The sequence below is a fragment of the Phyllobates terribilis genome, unplaced genomic scaffold (genome assembly GCF_046119375.1).
Source record: "Phyllobates terribilis strain yellow unplaced genomic scaffold, ASM4611937v1 Scaffold_3__8_contigs__length_932513732, whole genome shotgun sequence".
In the NCBI taxonomy this organism is placed as follows: Eukaryota; Metazoa; Chordata; class Amphibia; order Anura; family Dendrobatidae; genus Phyllobates; species Phyllobates terribilis.
Genome location: NW_027362763.1, coordinates 75,274,458 through 75,294,424, shown reverse-complemented (window position 1 = coordinate 75,294,424; position 19,967 = coordinate 75,274,458). Strand labels below are relative to the sequence as shown.

The 19,967-nt window shown below is 33.3% G+C and overlaps 1 protein-coding gene across 2 annotated transcripts in view; it reads right to left on the bottom strand.

The window, feature by feature from the left end:
• Positions 1–19,967, bottom strand: part of TFAP2D (transcription factor AP-2 delta) — a 61,041-nt gene that overhangs the window by 19,154 nt on the left and 21,920 nt on the right. For both annotated transcript variants that reach the window (XM_073672944.1, XM_073672945.1), the window contains exon 4: positions 1,418–1,583. In XM_073672944.1, coding sequence (XP_073529045.1) covers positions 1,418–1,583 — 166 coding nt within the window. The remainder of the gene's footprint in view (positions 1–1,417; positions 1,584–19,967) is intronic.

Below are 19,967 nucleotides of genomic sequence, written 5' to 3'. Positions count from 1 at the left end.
GTCTAATGTCCATTCGTTGTGTTCTTTAGCCCAAACAAATCTCTTCTGCTTGTTGCCTGTCCTTAGCAGTGGTTTCTTAGCAGCTATTTTACCATGAAGACCTGCTGCACAAAGTCTCCTCTTAACAGTTGTTTTAGAGAACTCTGTGTGGCATTGACCTGGTCTCTAATCTGAGCTGCTGTTAACCTGAGATTTCTGAGGCTGGTGACTCAGATAAACTTATCCTCAGAAGCAGAAGTGACTCTTGGTCTTCCTTTCCTGGTGCGGTCCTCATGTGAGCCAGTTTCTTTGTAGCGCTTGATGGTTTTTGCAACTGCACTTGGGGACACTTTCAAAGTTTGCCCAATTTTTTCGGACTAACTGACCTTAATTTCTTAAAGTAATGATGGCCACTCGTTTTTCTTTACTTAGCTGCTTTTTTCTTGCCATAATACAAATTCTAACAGTCTATTCAGTGGGACTATCAGTTGTGTATCCACCAGACTTCTGCACAACACAACTGATGGTCCCAACCCCATTTATAAGCCAAGAAATCCCACTTATTAAACCTGACAGGGCACACCTGTGAAGTGAAGACCATTTCCGGTGACTACCTCTTGAAGCTCATCAAGAGAATGCCAAGAGTGTGCAAAGCAGTCATCAAAGCAAAAGGTGGCTACTTTGAAGAACCTAGAATATAAGACATATTTTCCGTTGTTTCACACTTTTTTGTTAAGTATATAATTCCACATGTGTTAATTCATAGTTTTGATGCTTTCAGTGTGAATGTACAATTTTCAAAGTCATGAAAATAAAGAAAAATCTTTAAATGTGAAGGTGTGTCCAAACTTTTGGTCTGTACTGTATATATATATATATAAAGTGAAGTATAAAAAGTAGATTAAACAGTATAGCTGTCTAAATATGCTGGTTATTAGTAAGGTGGTAATCCCTTCTGGACAACCCCTGCGATATCGTAGAAGAGGGTCACCTACTCGGAAGTCACCGCAGAAAGACACTGCAAAGAGTGACTCCGACTCTAATATGAAGGCGATGGCTCAACCATATTCATAAAAAGTCAATTAATACTTATCTCAGGTAGAGCAAATAAAGGTATGGGGGGTATTTTCTCTGTATATGGACTTCTTGTAGGATTGATCTCCGTTGTATGGTTGAAATACATCCAAAGAGAGCCATGTGTGTGTCACGTATCATTTTCTATGAATGTACAGTATGTTGGAGTTATTGGAATAGCAAAGAGCGGTCTTTGGGGTGACTTATTTTAAAGTATTAAAATAAAAAGAGTTGTATGGAGATGTTATATTATATTGGACAGCCAGAGCCTTCTACACAGCAGTTATGCACTAGATTTTCTATGTGAATATAGTAAAACTCCTAATTGCCTAATACAAACATAGAAATATTGACCTGCATTTACCTTCGTAATATACCACCCAGGAGAGAAGCGTTGAGGCATTCAGGAGGAGAGAGACGTCTTTTCACTTCTGCTATGGTGACCTTGTATTTAGACGTGGAGCTTAGCAAAGAGAGTCGGCCAGGAACTGAGCAGAACAGGTCTGTGGGGTTCACTACACAGGTACCTCCTGAGAGGAGAAAAGAACAAGAAGCATATGTTACGGCTGCTCAAATAGAAAATTCACGATTTATACCTAAATCCAGCCAGGAAGATCAATTTAGTAATTTTGTGGACTGTAATCATACAGTAAAGTTCTGCTTGTTTCACATTTCTAGTGCTGTGTATTACTATAATTTATATTTGTTGTTTTCACTCTTATTGTTGTGTAAAGTTGGCTTTTGTGACCACATGAATCCTGGTTATTTAGAATATTCCTGACATACAGAGGCGTAACGATCTTGGTTGGAACGGGCCCATGTTGGTGGGGGGCTCACTGATGCCAGTGCCTATTTCAACTCGATGTGCGTCTGAGGCATCCTGCACTGCAATACATGCCATTGGCAAATCAGAGTCCATAGCTGACGTCGGCATACTTCATGGTTGGTGCATGGCAGTGACATCATGTGCCGCCTGTGGCTGGCATGCTGAAGTCATCTGCCGGCCTTTGCGCCAGTTATGGAAGAGGACACCAAGCATTGTAGGAGTGGAGGAAGGTAAGAAAATTAATTTATTTAGCTTTTAAATATGTTGGAAAAGAGAGGCAGAACAGAACATTATGCCAGGAAGAGGTCCAGGATGCTGGACATTATACAAAGAAGGGGGCCAGGATGGGGGACATTATACCAAGAAGGGGCCTATAATGGTGTCATTTAAACCTTATACATTAGACACTTGATTGTTGGATTCTGGACACTGTCTTGAGATTTTTATGTAGAAAGTAGAAAAATGATATAGTTGAAGACTGATGATAGATAGATAGATAATAGATAGATAGATGGATAATAGAGAGATGAATAATAGATAGATAATAGATAGATATGAGATAGGTAGATGATAGGTAGATAGATAGATAGATAGATAGGAAAATATAATTAACTGGTATGTGATGTGTGAATCCATGTTCCAAGTTTGTAGTTTTAAAGCAAATAGTTAAAATTGTGAAAGATGCTTTTGAAAGGGGTATTAATATGTTTTATTTCCTTCATAATGAATAGCCTAATACCACAGTCATATATACGTTTTTCCTAAGGTTCATAAATTTTTGGTAAACCCACTTCGAAGTCTCATTGTATCTGGAATGGGTTCCTTATTTAATAAAATAGGTATAAAATAAGATACGATTTTTAAAACTATCACATGAGATCATTCCTATTTTTTTAGATGTAATGTCTCTTTATTTGTTAATATAACATGACAGAGGTTTCAGAGACTTTCCAAAAAAAAAGATGTCTAGTACGACATATACTGCTGCGGGTATATGGTTCTTTCTGACCATCTTGGAACTTGCCTTAAAAGGAAACTACGTCCTCTTTTGATATGATTTCTATTTACATCTGCATGGGACCGCTATGGGTGCCAATATGATGCCTACATATGCTAACTTGGTGATTGCTACACTTAAGGAGGATCTTGTCTATACGTCTCACCTCTTTGAATATATCTAGAGGTGGTGATGAAAAATAGATAAAAACTTCTTCATTTAGAGTCTAAATTGTAGTGACTGTGAATTAATTAGAAGAATTTAGCTCTTTCCTTAATAACATGATCCAGGATATTTAATTTACCCTTGTCATCTGTTCTTGGATATTTCTGTAAAATTGAGATCTCTTTATATAAAACTCTGAAGATCTCTCTTTATATAAAACTCACTATAAAGAACAGTTTCCTGATATATAGTAGCCTCCTCCCAAACAAGATGCTCGAGTCACTGCCCTAAAGCCAGCTGTTATAGACCAAACGCATTGTTAGCGATACAGAGCAATTAGAAAATGCCAATTTCCCCTGTTCTCATACTGCAGAGAAATAAACTGAAAAGACAGTTGATTAAATCAGATGAACTCCAATGTTTTCATACATTGCTAACAAATGTCCCATGGAGGAAATGTTTCTCCTATTAGGGATGTATCAGTTGCCAATTAATGATAAAAGAGAAAACATTTTCCCATCCAATATCCCCAAAAATTAGACATTATCTCACATACAATTCTGATTTTGTCTATTTCTTGTGCTGTCCCTGTAACTTATGGTGTATCGGTGAGACGACATGGGACTTTAAGACCAGAGTCAATCATTGCCGATATATCGTAAAGAAAATACACAGTGATTTCAGTTTACAAATATTTCATGGAAAAAGGTCCCTTTTAAGACTTAGACTTATAGATTGGATAGTATCTTAAAAAGGAAAGAACTAGACTGGATATATATTGGAAACTTTGAAGCCAAAGGGCCTAAATGTAGGGAACAATTTCTAGTTGACTGTGAAAGACATGTATAAGGGGTTTATTTGTCCATACCTCTCCTATATGGGCAAATAAACCTCTTATCAATAGATAGACAGATAGATAATAGATACAGATAGATAGTAGTGATTAGCAAGCATGCTCGTTTAACCCTTTTGCCGAGCATGCTCGGGTGCTTTAAGAGTATCTTCGGTGTGCTCGTATATTAAGTTAGAGTCCCCTCGTCTGCATGATTTATGACTGTTAGTCAGCCTCAACACGTGAGGATTCCCTAACAAATAGGCAAACTCTGCATGTGTTGAGGCTGACTAACAGCCATAAATCATGCAGACGCAGGGACTCGAACTTAATATACGAGCACGCCAAAGATACTCGGAAAGCACCCGAGCGTGCTCAGTGAAAGGGTTATACGAGCACACTCGCTCATCACTAATAGATAGATAACAAATAGATGATAGATAGACGATAGATAGACGATAGATAATAGATAGATAATAGATAGATAGATGATAGATAGATAATAGATAGATGCTAGATAGATGATAGATAATAGATAGATAATTAATAGATAGATGATAGATAGATAATTGATAGATAGATAGATAGAAAGATAGAGAGATGATAGATAAATAGATAAATAATATATAGATAGGTAGATAGATATATAGATAGATATAATAGATAGATAATAGATATGTAGATAATAGATAGATAGTTAAATAGGTAGGTAATAGATAGATGATAGATGATAGATAATAGATAATACATGGATAGATAGATAGATACTAGATAATAGATAGATAATAGATAGATAAATGATAGATAATAGATAGATAATAGATAATAGATAGGTGATAGATAGATAATAGATGAGAGATAATAGATAGATAATAGATAGATAGATAATAGATAGATGATACATAGATGATAGATGATTTATAATAGATGATAGATAATAGATAAATATATAGATAATAGATAGATAATAGATAGATAATAGATAGATGATAGATAATAGATAGATGATAGATAGATAGATGATAGATAATAGATAGATATGTAAATAAATAGATGATAGATCAATAGATAGATAGATATTTTTTTCAATAAATATAAGTCAGTTTTACAATATAAATTCTTGAAAGTTTTAAATTAAATAACGATATAAACGAAGTTAAGGGATATGATTTCAAAATAGAAAAGACAAATGATATTATATTAAATTGAAAGATAAGAGTAGTAAAAAAAAAACACAAAAAAAAGTACAATCAGAGCCATAAGATTTGGTCGAGCTAACTGCGGCACTCTGTATCATCACAGTCATAGGTTTATTATATTTCGAGGGAAAATTACATCCTCAGGATGGACGACATTTAAAAGGACTGTAATAAGTAAAAATGGAGGCGTGGGTGTGTACATGTATAATACATATATACATACATACAGCATATATAGTAATTTCAGTAGGCTTGAAGTCCTTGTCTATAGCGATAATTTCGGCTTTAGGATGTAGCGGAGCTTTTCTCGCCGCGCGCACCTCACACATCTACATGATCTGCATCCCCACATAATGCGCTCTGACGTGTGAAGTATAAATGAGCCGCGGCCGGTGTTTCTGTATTTCTTTATTCTCCCGTCCTCTTTGAGACCAACTGTACACTATATATTTTTAATGTACATGAATGACAATTGCGCTGTGAAATAAATCATGAACATGCCCAGAAAAGGATCCAGCTGCTAACAACAATCAGATTGCTGAAGGCGACGTCTTGGCTGCCGCCCCGCGCTGCCTGTATTCTGGAGATATACATTATTCACCGCCATGTGCACGGAGGTTTGTGCTGCTTCACACACACAAGGCGATGGTGGGAGATTATCGCATCCATATGAAAGCGTAATTATCTGTAATGCGAGCGCTAGAACATGATATCAACAGGACCCGGTGTTATTAGGACTTTATAACATACAGTGAAGCAGGGAGGTGACGCCTCCGCCATGTCAGAGATATCGATAAATGCAAAATATACAAGAAAATATTACCATCCATATCCGATTGCTGACAAATATATAACTATGATCAATGTGGTATCCAGAAACGTTATTTCTTATCTTTTTTGGGGGGTGGGATTTTTTTTCCTAGAACTAACTGTGGTGTACACCATATTACTATATAACCTCTGCAAATTAGTATTACATGTGCACGCACATTTTTGGTATAAATTGAATTATAAAATTATTAGATATATTTTTGAAAGTAAAACTGTAGGTAGGAATGTGTTAGATAGTAAAAAGATATAGATAGATAATATATAGATAGATAACAGATAATAGATAACAGATCGATAGATAGATAGATAATAGATAGATAATAGATAGATAGATAATAGATAATAGATAACAGATCGATAGATAGATAGATAGATAGATAGATAGATAGATAGATAATAGATGATAGATAATAGATAGATGATAGATAGATAGATAATAGATAGATAATAGATAGATAATAGATAGATAGATAATAGATAGATAATAGATAGATAATAGATAGATAGATACAGTAGATATATATTATAGATAGATAATAGATAGATGATAGATAATAGATAGATATATAATAGATAGATAATAGATAGATAGATAATAGATAGATAATAGATGATAGATAATAGATAGATGATAGATAGATAGATAATAGATAGATAATAGATAGATAATAGATAGATAGATACAGTAGATATATATTATAGATAGATAATAGATAGATGATAGATAATAGATAGATATATAATAGATAGATAATAGATAGATAGATAATAGATAGATAATAGATAGATGATAGATAATAGATAGAGGATAGATTGATAATAGATAGATAGATAGATAATAGATAGATAGATAGATGATAGATAGATAATAGATATATAATAGATAGATAGATAATAAATAGATAGATAGACAGATAGATAATAGATAGATAATATATAGATAACAGATAGATAATAGATAGATAGATAGATAGATAAATAGATAATAGATAGATAATAGATAATATATAGATAATAGATAGATGGATAATAGATAATAGATAGATAAATAGATAATATATAATAGATAGATTCTTGAGATAAATAGATAAATGAGAGATGAGATAAATAGCTTTTAAAAACCAATATAATAAATATAATTCAAATGCCGTCAAAATTGGAATAAGTAAAGATTATCCTCATGTTGGAATGAACACATTTCCACATCTGCACATTGAGAAGCCTAATACCCCTCAATCCAATCAGAGAATTTCTTAAAATTAGCTGCAATATAAAGAGATTGTCGGAGGAACATTGTTCAGTAGATTTTTATGATAACGTTCAGTTTTAAAGAGCAAGAAACGTTGCAGCGTATAAATAATTGGGGTGAGACTTAATATGCCATTTAAGAATTTTAAGGAATTGCAAAGTGTAAATATAAAGCATAAATGAACACCATAGAGTCTTGAGAAAACTAACTTTAAAAATGTGCAAATTGTCTCTTCAGAGAGGAAGAGGACTTGAACTCTAGTGCCATCTATTGGAAGCAGCAATCCTACAAGTCAATGTCGACCCTTTAACAAGTGTTGTAATATGAATTGGGATAAAAACCAAATCAGAATCTCAATTTGCAGACACGGTGTTTAAGTCTCCTCATACTGGCATGCCAGACCTAGGCATGTCACTCTCCACAAGGAGAAACCTTACCCCTTAGATCCCAGTCTAAGCCTCTCACTCAGACAAATCACATCTCATGTTTTGCACTGACGAAGGACAATACCCTTAAACACCGTGTCTGCAAATTGACATTCTGATTTGGCTTTTATCCTAATTCATATTGCAAGGCTCTTGAAAGGGTCGATATTGACTTGTAAGATTTGTACTTCCAATAGGGGGCACTAGAGTTCAAATCCTCTTCCTCTCTGAAGATTCAATTTGCATATTTAATTTCCCAGAGCACTCAAAGTGTTTACGTCTCCTCATACTGGCGTGCCAGACCTGGCATGTCACTCTCCAGAAGAAGAAACATTACCTCTTAGATCCCTAACTTTAAAAATAAAATTCTTTAAGTTGTCAGGTTTTAAGGAGCAGTGAAGGTTTTGATCGGCCTTTCAGAGTTTAAGATACCATTGAAGAGTTAAAGAAAAAAAGTTTTGAGAAGTTTTTTGGACTTCAAGGTAGAATTTTTCGGTCCAAGGGGAGATAGTTTTAAGCAAAATTGTAGAATTTTCTAGAGTTTGAGAGGATATACCCAGAACTTCAAAGAACATTGTAGTGTCCACATTAACCTTCTAGAGTCTTAAGGAGCAATCTATGGTCAAGATCAAGTCATTATAAAGGAAGGAAGTCGTCTACAGACAAGTGAACAGGTGAGTGTTTTAAAGATGATTTTTGCCTCCGGTGAACAATTTTTGAAAGATCGTTCAGAGCGCTTAGGCTACCATTGTTCTTGGCAGAGTAGATCCTTTCTTCTCAGGAAGTTATGCTGCCGAGAACAATAGTACTTTGTAGAGAACAAAAGGTTATTTCACCCGACAAACGACTGCTCTGCTCGTTCTTCCAGTGATCGACAGACTGTTTAGACTCCTAGATTATCATGAAACGAGCGAGCGTTCCTAGCAATGCTTGCTTAAGATAGGCTTGTAGTGTAATTGGACTTTTAGGCCAGGACAATATATGCAGAAAGATGTAGATTTAAAGGTAGATAATTAAGATATTCGACTATCAGGTTCATCTGGCATTCACATGCTTGAGTCATAAGCAAAAATACAAATTACTTTGAGATAAAAAAAAAAAAGTGATATAATAAATTGCTAAAAAATTACCCTCAAATATGCAAGGTTGGTTCCTTTCAATGTTTGTAACGGTATCAAGACCTAATATTCTTCTCTTCCCTGCGATCCCATAACTCAGGTTACTGACTGATCGCTCTGTGGACTTTGGTTTTCTTATTGTAATTTTATGTGAATATTTTTACCAAACCCACAACACAGAATCCATTAGAGAGAAACGATGTAATTTGTAAATGTGGATTCCTCTAAAATTATCCTGACCGGACAGATAAGTTCTGTAAATTGTGAAGAGACTGAAAACTACAATTAAGATGATATAATTTTACAGTATTTTCCAATTTTCTATACTACACCGTACTATAATAAGCTGATTTATAGCTCCGGGACTGTAATTAAAATCTGTACAAATTATTTTTAATGCTGGTTTCCTGCTGCTGGGACAGACGGACCTTATAGGCCATCAGGCTGCGGGATACGGCTGCGACTGCAATGCTGCAACCAGTTCATACATTTTACTATGTCCCTGATACAACATTATTCTACACTACACTAAACCATAAAACCTGCACTGCACAATACTACACTATACTGCAATACACTGTACTAACCATACTATGCTAAACTACACTGTACTAACCATACTATGCTAAACTATGTACTATACTACACTACACTGTACTAACCATACTATGCTAAACTATGTACTATACTACACTACACTGTACTAACCATACTATGCTAAACTATGAACTATACTACACTACACTGTACTAACCATACTATGCTAAACTACACTGTACTAACCATACTATGCTAAACTACACTGTACTAACCATACTATGCTAAACTATGTACTATACTACACTACACTGTACTAACCATACTATGCTAAACTACACTGTACTAACCATACTATGCTAAACTATGTACTATACTACACTACACTGTACTAACCGTACTATGCTAAACTATGTACTATACTACACTACACTGTACTAACCATACTATGCTAAACGATGAACTATACTACACTACACTGTACTAACCATACTATGCTAAACTATGTACTATACTACACTACACTGTACTAACCATACTATGCTAAACTATGAACTATACTACACTACACTGTACTAACCATACTATGCTAAACTATGTACTATACTACACTACACTGTACTAACCATACTATGCTAAACTACACTGTACTAACCGTACTATGCTAAACTATGAACTATACTACACTACACTGTACTAACCATACTATGCTAAACTATGAACTATAATACACTACACTGTACTAACCATACTATGCTAAACTATGAACTATACTACACTACACTGTACTAACCATACTATGCTAAACTATGAACTATACTACACTACACTGTACTAACCATACTATGCTAAACTATGTACTATACTACACTACACTGTACTAACCATACTATGCTAAACTATGAACTATAATACACTACACTGTACTAACCATACTATGCTAAACTACACTGTACTAACCGTACTATGCTAAACTATGTACTATACTACACTACACTGTACTAACCATACTATGCTAAACTATGTACTATAATACACTACACTGTACTAACCATACTATGCTAAACTATGTACTATAATACACTACACTGTACTAACCATACTATGCTAAACTATGTACTATACTACACTACACTGTACTAACCATACTATGCTAAACTATGAACTATACTACACTACACTGTACTAACCATACTATGCTAAACTATGTACTATAATACACTACACTGTACTAACCATACTATGCTAAACTATGAACTATACTACACTACACTGTACTAACCATACTATGCTAAACTATGTACTATACTACACTACACTGTACTAACCATACTATGCTAAACTATGTACTATACTACACTACACTGTACTAACCATACTATGCTAAACTATGAACTATACTACACTACACTGTACTAACCATACTATGCTAAACTATGTACTATACTACACTACACTGTACTAACCATACTATGCTAAACTATGTACTATACTACACTACACTGTACTAACCATACTATGCTAAACTATGTACTATACTACACTACACTGTACTAACCATACTATGCTAAACTATGTACTATACTACACTACACTGTACTAACCGTACTATGCTAAACTACACTGTACTAACCATACTATGCTAAACTATGTACTATACTACACTACACTGTACTAACCATACTATGCTAAACTATGAACTATACTACACTACACTGTACTAACCATACTATGCTAAACTATGAACTATACTACACTACACTATACTAACCATACTATGCTAAACTATGTACTATACTACACTACACTGTACTAACCATACTATGCTAAACTATGAACTATACTACACTACACTGTACTAACCATACTATGCTAAACTATGAACTATACTACACTACACTGTACTAACCATACTATGCTAAACTATGAACTATACTACACTACACTGTACTAACCATACTATGCTAAACTATGTACTATACTACACTACACTGTACTAACCATACTATGCTAAACTATGAACTATACTACACTACACTGTACTAACCATACTATGCTAAACTATGAACTATACTACACTACACTGTACTAACCATACTATGCTAAACGATGAACTATACTACACTACACTGTACTAACCATACTATGCTAAACTATGAACTATACTACACTACACTGTACTAACCATACTATGCTAAACGATGAACTATACTACACTACACTGTACTAACCATACTATGCTAAACTATGAACTATACTACACTACACTGTACTAACCATACTATGCAAAACTATGTACTATACTACACTACACTGTACTAACCATACTATGCTAAACGATGAAATATACTACACTACACTATACTAACCATACTATGCTAAACTATGTACTATACTACACTACACTGTACTAACCATACTATGCTAAACTATGAACTATACTACACTACACTGTACTAACCATACTATGCTAAACTATGAACTATACTACACTACACTGTACTAACCATACTATGCTAAACGATGAACTATACTACACTACACTGTACTAACCATACTATGCTAAACTATGTACTATACTACACTACACTGTACTAACCATACTATGCTAAACTATGTACTATACTACACTACACTGTACTAACCATACTATGCTAAACTATGAACTATACTACACTACACTGTACTAACCATACTATGCTAAACTATGTACTATACTACACTACACTGTACTAACCATACTATGCTAAACTATGTACTATACTACACTACACTGTACTAACCGTACTATGCTAAACTACACTGTACTAACCATACTATGCTAAACTATGTACTATACTACACTACACTGTACTAACCATACTATGCTAAACTATGTACTATACTACACTACACTGTACTAACCATACTATGCTAAACTACACTGTACTAACCATACTATGCTAAACTATGTACTATACTACACTACACTGTACTAACCGTACTATGCTAAACTACACTGTACTAACCATACTATGCTAAACGATGTACTATACTACACTACACTGTACTAACCATACTATGCTAAACTATGTACTATACTACACTACACTGTACTAACCATACTATGCTAAACTATGTACTATACTACACTACACTGTACTAACCATACTATGCTAAACTATGAACTATACTACACTACACTGTACTAACCATACTATGCTAAACTATGAACTATACTACACTACACTATACTAACCATACTATGCAAAACTATGTACTATACTACACTACACTGTACTAACCATACTATGCTAAACGATAAACTATACTACACTACACTATACTAACCATACTATGCTAAACTATGTACTATACTACACTACACTGTACTAACCATACTATGCTAAACTATGTACTATACTACACTACACTGTACTAACCATACTATGCAAAACTATGTACTATACTACACTACACTGTACTAACCATACTATGCTAAACTATGAACTATACTACACTACACTGTACTAACCATACTATGCTAAACTACACTGTACTAACCGTACTATGCTAAACGATGTACTATACTACACTACACTGTACTAACCATACTATGCTAAACTATGTACTATACTACACTACACTGTACTAACCATACTATGCTAAACTACACTGTACTAACCATACTATGCTAAACTATGAACTATACTACACTACACTGTACTAACCATACTATGCTAAACTATGTACTATACTACACTACACTGTACTAACCATACTATGCTAAACTATGAACTATACTACACTACACTGTACTAACCATACTATGCTAAACTATGAACTATACTACACTACACTATACTAACCATACTATGCAAAACTATGTACTATACTACACTACACTGTACTAACCGTACTATGCTAAACGATGTACTATACTACACTACACTGTACTAACCATACTATGCTAAACGATAAACTATACTACACTACACTATACTAACCATACTATGCTAAACTATGTACTATACTACACTACACTGTACTAACCATACTATGCTAAACTATGTACTATACTACACTACACTGTACTAACCATACTATGCAAAACTATGTACTATACTACACTACACTGTACTAACCATACTATGCTAAACTATGAACTATACTACACTACACTGTACTAACCATACTATGCTAAACTATGTACTATACTACACTACACTGTACTAACCATACTATGCTAAACTATGAACTATACTACACTACACTGTACTAACCATACTATGCTAAACTATGTACTATACTACACTACACTGTACTAACCATACTATGCTAAACTATGAACTATACTACACTACACTGTACTAACCATACTATGCTAAACTATGAACTATACTACACTACACTGTACTAACCATACTATGCTAAACTATGAACTATACTACACTACACTGTACTAACCATACTATGCTAAACTATGAACTATACTACACTACACTGTACTAACCATACTATGCTAAACTATGTACTATACTACACTACACTGTACTAACCATACTATGCTAAACTATGAACTATACTACACTACACTGTACTAACCATACTATGCTAAACTATGTACTATACTACACTACACTGTACTAACCATACTATGCTAAACGATGAACTATACTACACTACACTGTACTAACCATACTATGCTAAACGATGAACTATACTACACTACACTGTACTAACCATACTATGCTAAACTATGTACTATATTACACTACACTGTACTAACCATACTATGCTAAACTATGAACTATACTACACTACACTGTACTAACCATACTATGCTAAACTATGTACTATACTACACTACACTGTACTAACCATACTATGCTAAACTATGAACTATACTACACTACACTGTACTAACCATACTATGCTAAACTATGTACTATACTACACTACACTGTACTAACCATACTATGCTAAACTATGTACTATACTACACTACACTGTACTAACCATACTATGCTAAACTATGTACTATACTACACTACACTGTACTAACCATACTATGCTAAACTATGAACTATACTACACTACACTGTACTAACCATACTATGCTAAACTATGTACTATACTACACTACACTGTACTAACCATACTATGCTAAACTATGTACTATACTACACTACACTGTACTAACCATACTATGCTAAACTATGTACTATACTACACTACACTGTACTAACCATACTATGCTAAACTATGTACTATACTACACTACACTGTACTAACCATACTATGCTAAACTATGTACTATACTACACTACACTGTACTAACCATACTATGCTAAACTATGTACTATACTACACTACACTGTACTAACCATACTATGCTAAACTATGTACTATACTACACTACACTGTACTAACCATACTATGCTAAACTATGTACTATACTACACTACACTGTACTAACCATACTATGCTAAACTATGTACTATACTACACTACACTGTACTAACCATACTATGCTAAACTATGAACTATACTACACTACACTGTACTAACCATACTATGCTAAACTATGAACTATACTACACTACACTATACTAACCATACTATGCAAAACTATGTACTATACTACACTACACTGTACTAACCGTACTATGCTAAACGATGTACTATACTACACTACACTGTACTAACCATACTATGCTAAACGATAAACTATACTACACTACACTATACTAACCATACTATGCTAAACTATGTACTATACTACACTACACTGTACTAACCATACTATGCTAAACTATGTACTATACTACACTACACTGTACTAACCATACTATGCAAAACTATGTACTATACTACACTACACTGTACTAACCATACTATGCTAAACTATGAACTATACTACACTACACTGTACTAACCATACTATGCTAAACTATGTACTATACTACACTACACTGTACTAACCATACTATGCTAAACTATGAACTATACTACACTACACTGTACTAACCATACTATGCTAAACTATGAACTATACTACACTACACTATACTAACCATACTATGCAAAACTATGTACTATACTACACTACACTGTACTAACCGTACTATGCTAAACGATGTACTATACTACACTACACTGTACTAACCATACTATGCTAAACGATAAACTATACTACACTACACTATACTAACCATACTATGCTAAACTATGTACTATACTACACTACACTGTACTAACCATACTATGCTAAACTATGTACTATACTACACTACACTATACTAACCATACTATGCTAAACTATGTACTATACTACACTACACTGTACTAACCATACTATGCTAAACTATGAACTATACTACACTACACTGTACTAACCATACTATGCTAAACTATGTACTATACTACACTACACTGTACTAACCATACTATGCTAAACTATGAACTATACTACACTACACTGTACTAACCATACTATGCTAAACTATGAACTATACTACACTACACTGTACTAACCATACTATGCTAAACTATGAACTATACTACACTACACTGTACTAACCGTACTATGCTAAACTATGAACTATACTACACTACACTGTACTAACCATACTATGCTAAACTATGTACTATACTACACTACACTGTACTAACCATACTATGCTAAACTATGAACTATACTACACTACACTGTACTAACCATACTATGCTAAACTATGAACTATACTACACTACACTGTACTAACCATACTATGCTAAACTATGAACTATACTACACTACACTGTACTAACCATACTATGCTAAACTATGAACTATACTACACTACACTGTACTAACCGTACTATGCTAAACTATGAACTATACTACACTACACTGTACTAACCATACTATGCTAAACTATGTACTATACTACACTACACTGTACTAACCATACTATGCTAAACTATGAACTATACTACACTACACTGTACTAACCATACTATGCTAAACTATGTACTATACTACACTACACTGTACTAACCATACTATGCTAAACGATGAACTATACTACACTACACTGTACTAACCATACTATGCTAAACTATGAACTATACTACACTACACTGTACTAACCATACTATGCTAAACTATGTACTATACTACACTACACTGTACTAACCATACTATGCTAAACTATGTACTATACTACACTACACTGTACTAACCATACTATGCTAAACTATGAACTATACTACACTACACTGTACTAACCATACTATGCTAAACTATGAACTATACTACACTACACTGTACTAACCATACTATGCTAAACTATGTACTATACTACACTACACTGTACTAACCATACTATGCTAAACTATGAACTATACTACACTACACTGTACTAACCATACTATGCTAAACTATGAACTATACTACACTACACTGTACTAACCATACTATGCTAAACTATGTACTATACTACACTACACTGTACTAACCATACTATGCTAAACGATGAACTATACTACACTACACTGTACTAACCATACTATGCTAAACTATGAACTATACTACACTACACTGTACTAACCATACTATGCTAAACGATGAACTATACTACACTACACTGTACTAACCATACTATGCTAAACTATGAACTATACTACACTACACTGTACTAACCATACTATGCTAAACTATGAACTATACTACACTACACTGTACTAACCATACTATGCTAAACTATGAACTATACTACACTACACTGTACTAACCATACTATGCTAAACTATGAACTATACTACACTACACTGTACTAACCATACTATGCTAAACTATGAACTATACTACACTACACTGTACTAACCATACTATGCTAAACTATGAACTATACTACACTACACTGTACTAACCATACTATGCTAAACTATGAACTATACTACACTACACTGTACTAACCATACTATGCTAAACTATGAACTATACTACACTACACTGTACTAACCATACTATGCTAAACTATGAACTATACTACACTACACTGTACTAACCATACTATGCTAAACTATGAACTATACTACACTACACTGTACTAACCATACTATGCTAAACTATGAACTATACTACACTACACTGTACTAACCATACTATGCTAAACTATGTACTATACTACACTACACTGTACTAACCATACTATGCTAAACTATGAACTATACTACACTACACTGTACTAACCATACTATGCTAAACTATGTACTATACTACACTACACTGTACTAACCATACTATGCTAAACTACACTAAACTATACTATATTATACTGCCCTAAACTATATTACACTACACTATACTGCACTAAGCTATACTATATTGCACTACACTACATAGTACTAAACAATAATATACTACAGTATACTGCATTATACTACTGTACTAAACTGCAATACACTACACTGTACTAAACTACACTATGCTGCAATACAGGTTACTATAATGTACTACACTATAATGTATTTACTGTACTATACTTTACTGGACTACACTATACTGTATTATATTGTACTATACTATACTATAATACACTGTAGTAAACCATACAGTGCTGTACTATACTGTACTGTACTATACTACACTGTACAATACTATACTGCACTGTAATATACTATACTGCAATGCACTACATGGTACTATACTGTACTTAATGAAATACACTATAGAGTACTATACTGTACTGTACTATACTAATCTATACTATATAGTAGTATACTGCATTAAAATATACTGTACTATACTATACTGTAATACAGAACATTGTACTATACACTATACTATACTATACCATACAGAACTACACTTTACTGCACTATACTTACTAAACTGTAATACAGAACATTGTACTATACTATGCAGAACTACACTTTACTGCACTATATTATACTATAGAACACTGTAATATATTGTACTGCACTATGCTGTACTCCACTACACTGTACTGTACTATACTATATGGTGCTACACTATACTGTACTATACTATACTATAATATAATGCACTACACTATACTCCACTACACTATATTGTACTATAATATACTATACTGTACTACACTGTACTATACTATACTACACTATACTCCACTACATTATATTGTACTATACTACACTGCACTATACTATTCTGTACTACACTATACTGTACTATACTGTACTACACGACACTATATGGTACTATAGTGCACTACACTATACTATACTACACCATACTACATAATATACTATACTGTGTTATACTATACTGCACCACACTACAGTATATTATTCTATAATATTATGTACTGTACTATATTGTACTATAATATAGCATACTCTACTATACTATACTGCATTATACTACTAAGCTATATTATATGTAAAACTACTATATACCATACCATACAATACTATACTACACTAAATTATTCATCAATACACTACACTGTACTACACCATACTATACTGCACTATACTACATTCTATACTTCACTACTATACACTGCACTACACTACATTATACTACATTACACTACACCATACTATACTGCACTATACTATATTACACTATACTACACTACACCATACTATACTGCACTATACTACATTCTATACTTCACTACTATACACTGCACTACACCACATTATACTACATTACACTACACCATACTATACTGCACTATACTATATTACACTATACTATGCTACACCATACTATACTGCACTATACTACATTCTATACTTCACTACTATACACTGCACTACACCACATTATACTACATTACACTACACCATACTATACTGCACTATACTATATTACACTATACTACACTACACCATACTATACTGCACTATACTACATTCTATACTTCACTACTATACACTGCACTACACCACATTATACTACATTACACTACACCATACTATACTGCACTATACTATATTACACTATACTACACTACACCATACTATACTGCACTATACTACATTCTATACTTCACTACTATACACTGCACTACACTACATTATACTACATTACACTACACCATACTATACTGCACTATACTATATTACACTATACTATGCTACACCATACTATACTGCACTATACTACATTACACTATACTATACTACACCATACTATACTACACTATATTACACTATACTATACCATACTATACTACATTACATTACACTATACTATACTACACCATACTATACTGCACTATACTACATTACACTATACTATACTACACCATACTATACTACACTATATTACACTATACTATACCATACTATACTACATTACATTACACTATACTATACTACACCATACTATACTGCACTATATTACATTACACTATACTATAGTACACCATACTATACTACACTATATTACACTATACTATACCATACTATACTACATTACATTACACTATACTATACTACACCATACTATACTGCACTATACTACATTACACTATACTATACTACACCATACTATACTACACTATATTACACTATACTATACCATACTATACTACATTACATTACACTATACTATACTACACCATACTATACTACACTATATTACACTATACTATACCATACTATACTGCACTATATTACATTACACTATACTATACTACACCATACTATACTACACTATATTACACTATACTATACCATACTATACTACATTACATTACACTATACTATACTA